The sequence below is a fragment of the Merops nubicus genome, unplaced genomic scaffold (genome assembly GCF_000691845.1).
Source record: "Merops nubicus isolate BGI_N331 unplaced genomic scaffold, ASM69184v1 scaffold44751, whole genome shotgun sequence".
Classification (NCBI taxonomy): Eukaryota; Metazoa; Chordata; class Aves; order Coraciiformes; family Meropidae; genus Merops; species Merops nubicus.
In genome coordinates, this window is record NW_008591108.1 from 1 (window position 1) to 6,873 (window position 6,873).

Here is a 6,873-nt window from a genome sequence, read left to right on the forward strand (position 1 = left end):
CTTTTAACAAGACAGAGCTCCAGGTGGGGGTCGTGGATTCTGAAGTACATCAGCTTTACATTAAAAAATATGTTGGTTTTCTCCCCATCGCTTGTTCCCTTGTGCAGGTACAGTATCTAGGAGCATAACTCAGAAATTGCCAGAGGTATCTCAGCCCGGCTGTGCCAGGAGAGCTGGCTGCTCTGGGCTGTGGGTGTCAGCAGCATGTGCAGTCAAAACTGTGCAGCTTGACAGCGAGTGCCGGGGAGGACGAGCTGTGTTAGCACAGTCATGGTTTCTGAGGTGGCCTGGCAAACAGAGCATCCTGGACTATGTTTGCAGTGAATCCCATCTCCTGAAAGATGCTGCTGCAGCTATTGACAGCCCTTTGATCTTCTCCATCACACTCGGGGATGATGAGTCCAGTGACATCAAGTAAAAAGAATATACACGCTATAAGATTTTTATAGCACCTCTCTGCAAAATGAGATGTAAAAGTGGTTAATTCTGAAGAGTTTTTAAGTCCTATTATTTGCAAGTAATAAGGCCATTAGTTTGGTTTTAGTCTGTAAAGTAGGAGCAAACCTTTCAGTATCATATAAACACAGGATTATCGTAAGCCAACTTCATGTTGGGCATTCTGTCCAGTTGTAGCTTCCTGTGAAGTTGTCATAAAAGTTGTCAGTTGTGTATTTGTGCTAGGCTGGGTTTGGGAGTCTGCTACTCTCAAAAAAAATGCAACCTGCTTTAGTGTTGTGTTATCACCTGCTTTTAGGCACTATGGGATTTTGGGTGACCATGGTAGTACACCAACATTCAAAAGTACAAAAATAAACTTAAGTTGAATATGAAGTTGGTGGTGAACTTTTAAATGGGTGCTGATCATGGACAGACTTAAAGGAACAGTTCTCTGCACTGGTTGAGCTAGCAGCGCTGAGATGAAAAATGAAATAAAATGCACAGAGAAGGAAGATCAACAAGAACTTGGGAAAAAACACCACAGAGCCTGTGTAACACCAATGTTTTTTTTCACTGCTTGTCTTCAGAAGAAGTTTTTGAAGTCTATGGTAAAAAACAAATCCATGATGTGGAATTGAAATGGGCCATTAGTCCAATACTCTTGAAAACATCATTTTAGATGACCTTGTGCTTTCTCTGACATTAAGGCTCAGAAGGTTTGCTCTAAGTGGAAAGAGGTCACATTCTTGGAAAAACTGCTGTTCTGTAACAGCAAGAGGAGTTTACAGGAAATTTGGAATTTTTTTACTGTGGAAAAGACTGCTTAATAAAAAGACACTGTAAAATACCCTTCAGAGAAGGAACTTTTAACAGAATTTCATCTTTAAGTGTTGCACTGTTCATCTCTGAAGAACGTCCTGGGGAAAGATGAGTGAAGCATGTGAGGAGCAGAAGTGCCAGATGTAACTACATGAGCAACAGAACTTGTAGTCATTAGGGCTGTGGTTTTTTTAAACTCAAAATTATTCAGGTTCAAATCCCATGAAGGAACTCATTAACTATGTGTGAAAGTAGGTTATGTGCATTCATATATAAATATGATTAGGTTTGTTGTTTTGGGTATTTTTAAGCTTACTCATCTTTTCTCCTTGGGCTTGCAAGACGAAAAGACCAAAAATACACATACCTACTTCTGGTGTGACACATTAAGAAACACATTTGTGTTGCCTACCTCTGCACAGCCAAATTTTTACCTGCTGCCTCTCTCTCTTCTTTTTACCACTCCAGGATCTATCTCTTAGTCCAGCTGGTCTCCACGCTGGGTAGAGTTGGTCAGGTAGGTTGCCAGTGTTGGAGCATTATGTTTCCAGCCAAAAGTAGTATTTTGGTACCTCTTTTTGGAGATAAAATTAATGTCCAGGCTGTCCCAGGTCTACGCAAGACCCATTTATTTTAAGTGTTGAGTTTTTTTTCCCCAGTAAAATAATTTGGTTACATTTCTGTACAAAGAGTTCTTGCAGGAATTTCATGTCCTTGTATTTTAAGGGTAGATGATTCCAAAGTGTGCTGTGGTACCAGAGGCTGTTATGCTCTCCAAATGCCGATTGATTTGGGTCAATCTCATTTGAAAATTTCCAATATGAAGCTCAGAACAATCCATTAACTAATTTCAGAAGTAGAACTTGGAAGAAAAATGTGTAGATGTGTGAAGCATACTCGGCAGGGAAGCAGTGGAAGCATGAGTTGGCGTGGTGTTTTCTGTATCTGGCTGTGTCATTATGTATTGTGGCTGTGGGCAAGTTGGTGGGCGAGTTCAGAGGCTGTATAGGGTTTGCATGAATGCTTAGTTTAGGGTGTGAGTAGGAAAATAAGTAGGCATGGACTTTCTGAGGGGGTGGTTGGGTGTGAGCAGAGTCTGTGTGTGCTGAAGGATTTGTGCAGCCACAGAGAGGAGCGTTACCTGTTTTTTAGTTTTGCATGGGAGCTGTTTGGCTGGCTGGTTGTGAGTAGGACACTTGTAAATTATAGTGATGTTTCTTCCCTGTAGTTATTTGGCAACTGGATTATCCATGCAGCTCAGAAATGGCAGCTTCAGTGGGCAGCTCAGAAATGGCAGCTTCAGTGGGTAGAGGCCGAACGATGTGAAGGAGACCCAGAAACACGTGGCAGTGTTACTGCTGTCATGGGTCTCATCTGCCATTCTTGTCCATACGGTAGCTTCTGCAAGTACAGAAAAAAAATGCCAGTTTCATGAGTAAATTCTCCCTCTGTGGGACCAGTAAGACTTATTTCTTGTGATAATTTGATTCTTGAGGTCTTGCCACAGCTGATTAATGCCAAGTTGCTTGTAGCTTTCTGAGGGCAGCAAGGTCGGGGGTGGTTGCATGATTTCCTACAGAGCTGCCTTATATGTACAGGCTTATCTAGTGCCCCAGTGTGCCCCTGGAGCAAATCCTGTCATTTACAAAACACAGAAGTCTTCCTGCATATCTCTAACATCTTGTGGTATGTTCATGAGCCTGAGAAAAGGAGGATTCCTCTGGAAGAAACTGCCATAGGACAAAGTGTGGTTTGGCTCAAAGTGATGGTGCTGTGCATTGCAAAGAAGTTAAATTTGAGCCAGGTTAGCTCTTGATTTTCTCTTCTGTGACAAAACAGCCAGAAGCCTGAACTTTTTTAGCACTTTTGTCCTGTCAGTTGCCCTAATGTAGATACAATTCTGTTGCCCTGGTTTAATTTATTTAGTTTGTGAGCTTGGTATAAGTTAAGGTGGCGTAAGGGCGCTTTTACCGGAATCAGCCATGCTTCCACTAGTAAGTTAGGCTTAAGTTGCAGCATATATCCACAAACCTTTTATAGGATAGATTTGGTCCAAGTATTCCTGGTATCCTCAGCAGTAGCAGCAGATGTTCTCCCCTGAACAGATCTGTCACTGTCTGGCATGAGTCCTTCCTGGCCAGCTGAAACTTGCAACTCTTAATATTTGCTGGTTTACCATCTGCTGGCCTGTCTCACAGGGAGCCTGTGGGAACTACCTTAACAAAGGGGATGTTTAAGCTTGAATTCTTAGATGAACTTGATGTTATGTAAGGATTGTGCTGCTGTATTAGAAATTAAGACATTTTTGTTATCTCGGCAAGCTTTGTCTTTGGTTTTCATGCATCTGCATGAGCACATTACAGGCAGGTGTATGTACTCTGTACTGGTCTCCAAGGCTTTTCTAACTTAGCAATGGAATAGTAACACTATTTTCATCTTCTTCCACATGAGCATAATATGGCTAACAAAACAAAAATAAAAAAAAGAAAAAAATTAAGTTCACATTATTTTCCATTTACTTGTAAATAGCTGTACTTCTTGTAAATGGATTTTGGTCAGAAAAAAGCAGACAGCATTTGCATCATCTCACTTGCACTGTTCAACCTTCTGACATCCCTAAAGCATTGCTGGCCTTGTAAGACCTTGCAGAGCCACAAAACTGTAACCTCTCTGCCAGTGGCAAACTAGACTTCCATGGAGGTGTGGTGGGATGTGTCCCTGTCACCGAGCTCCTGTCCTTTCCTCTGCGTGCTGGCACCTGGAGCATTTCAGGCTGATGAGGAGCCGTGAGAAAGCAGTCTGCTGAGACGTCCTCCCTGGGCAGTGTGTCTGGGAGCACCCCGAAGTGCCGGTGTGGAGAGTGGGACGGGATGTCCGTCCTGCGGCGCCCTGGAACGATGGGGCTTGGCAGCTTGTGTTACATTGTTAGACAGCAAATACTGTAGAGCGAAGCAAGGTGGAGGCCAGCGAGTGCCAGTAGCTTCTGCTGCTTGTTTCCTCATACCTGTTTGGTTTTTACAGACATTTATAGAGACCTTTTATAGTGTTTTAAGTCTGTTTTTCTCTTTGGTACAAGTACTGAAGTCATGAATACAAGTCAGTGCTGAAGGTGGGAGGTGTTTTGTGGTCAGGACCCTGTGCTCTGGAGTTCTGGTTTAGCCCAGTCGTGCTGTGCTTGTGCCCCGTGGGGCTTGTTCCCTCTTCACTGGCCGTGCAGGGCAGCGTTATGGTCACTGCTCTGTCCAGAAGAGCTCTAAAGCCATGCCATTTTCAAGGTTTCTTAAGTGAAGTTTGTTTCTGACAGTCTCATGGGAGTGTTGCAGGCTGCCCTGGCAGTAGGAAGTCAGGAGCAAATCAGGCCAGACTTTGCTGCCAGACTTTTAAAGCTGCTTTTTAAACTAGGCATAGTTTTGTTTTGGTTTTGTTTTCAAAAAAGTGAAATTAAAATGTTACCCATGGTGTTTTAGTGATAACTGAGTCTTGTAAAGACTCTTAACTTTGAGAAGCAATAAATCAAAGTAGTTACCTTGTCCAGAAACTCTCTACCTGGCATAACTTAGAAGTGCCTAAATGTATGTTATGTTTGTGTGAGTAGTTGAGGGGCAACAGTGATAAAGTATGTTAAAAGCTTATGATTTAAAAAGGGATTTTAAAATCACTATAACAGGCCTGAATGGGGTGTTGTTAATTATATTCCTGCTCCAACAAGCCCCTAAAGATGGCCTGAAGGGAGGAAGCAGTAAGGCTCTTAGCCAGCTCAAAATAGTAAGAAAATAGAGTTGGGCTGCTCCTACATGTCAGGCAAAGGGAGAACTGGAAATGGGAACACCTTTTACGTAGGAGAACTTGAGATGAAGTTTCTTGTCCTTTCTCTGTATCTGAAGACATGGAGATCATCTGTGGGCCTGATGCAGGAGGTGAGTTGTGGTGGAAGAAGGTGTGGCAGGAGGAGCTGCTTGGGATGTCTGGGTAATTTATACTCTGTAGGTTACCCATGCACCTGTACTAATTGCCTTGTTTGGCAAAACTGCTATTGTCAAAGGAGCCTTTTTTATTAACAATTTTTCTTGCATGCTTTAAAATGTATTTCGTGGCTGGAACAGGGCTGCCCTGAAGGTGCTCATGGGTCTGGAGAAAGATCTGGAGTTGATGAAGCTGGACTTCTTGATTTTTGTTTTGGTTGTTTGTTTTTTTTCTTTGAACTTGTTTTGTTTGCGTTTGTCTCAGCTGCAGTTACAAAAGGAACTTCTTCCTCCTGTGGACTGACAAATATAAGAAGTAACTAATGGTTTTAAAGATTTTATTTCTTTGCTTTCTGTTCAGACCTCTTATTTCATATTTGTACATAGCTTTCTCTGTGTCCTGGTACTGAGTGTAGCGTTACCTATACATAGGAGAGTCTTCAGTCTTGGGTTTGTCACTCATATGATATCACTGCTTGGTATTTCCAAGCAAACAAAAATCACTGTTATGGACAGCTCCAAAATTGCTTGTTGCCTATCAAGGAAATACGTTCTTCATACCATGTAGTTAGTGGCTGGTTTATGCCCTCAGGCACCTTGGTTTACATCTGAACGACTTTAAGCTGCCTGGTATGGCTCTTATTACTGTTTCTGGACAGGGTTAGTACTCTGAATTGCAGACTCTTGGCTCTCCCTTCTTGTGCTTGTGAAATCTACGCTCCTGGTTCCTTTTTCCTCTTGGCTGTATCATCACTTTCTGTAAGTCTTGCAGATCTCCTCTTTTCCAGCTCCCAGCATGTCCAGAGTTCTGCTGGCTCCCTCAGTGGGATTCCTAAAGAATACAGCTCTTGTCACATCTTCCAGCTGTCCCACGATGCTACTCAAGCACTTGTAATTTTGTCCATTCGACTTCATACTTACCAGTGATATGAAGATCTTTCTCTGACTCTGATACCTATTCCTTCTATATGCTGTGACGACAAGTGAGGTATAAAAATTTGATTGAATCAAGTTTACTCAAGTTTTCTCAGCAGGTTTATCTGTGTTTTCCACATAATGATTTTAGTAAGTCACAGGAATGTTTGGATTATTAGAGACACACTGCATAGTACTGCAGATCTTAAACGTGTTTAGTAGTCAGTTTAACAGCATTGCTATGGTACTGTACTTGCTCCTTCTGAAAAGGAATTTTTAACAAGTTTAAAAGCAGAGTTAATTTGAAAGAGGATGTATTTTCAAGTAAGATACAGTTAATCTGATAGTTTAAAAATGTATTCCAGAAATGCCTTTCTTTGCTTTTCCGAGGAAGTCCTAGTTCCAAACTGCTGCCTGATAGGTGTAACACTGCTCTGTAGTAGAAGCTTAATTTTCAGCTGTTGTGGACTGGAAATCTCATTAATCATCTACTTAGTGAGTGAACTTGAGTGTCACATGTAGCATAAAAATGGCATAAATATGTTACAGATTTAATTACTTAAGGAGATGCTTTGATGCATGTTCCATGCCTGTTATATTTTTTCCCCACCTCTTAAAAACAAGAAATAAAAAAGCCCTAAAATGATTTCTAAACCAAATGGCAGGTATTTCTAATACAGGAAGGGACATACTGGGTCTGTGCTTCATGTGAGAAGAGCTGAAGAGCTGACTGCTGAAC

At 41.8% G+C, this 6,873-nt stretch overlaps 1 protein-coding gene across 1 annotated transcript in view; it reads left to right on the forward strand.

Annotated features, from left to right (window-relative positions):
• Positions 1 to 107: 107 nt before the first annotated feature.
• The window catches only part of GAN (gigaxonin), a gene marked incomplete at both ends in the record, with an annotated part of 26,283 nt that continues 19,517 nt past the window's right edge, over positions 108 to 6,873 (forward strand). Inside the window, 2 exons of the mRNA XM_008950146.1 lie at positions 108 to 414; positions 1,726 to 1,774. Coding sequence (XP_008948394.1) covers positions 108 to 414; positions 1,726 to 1,774 — 356 coding nt within the window. The remainder of the gene's footprint in view (positions 415 to 1,725; positions 1,775 to 6,873) is intronic.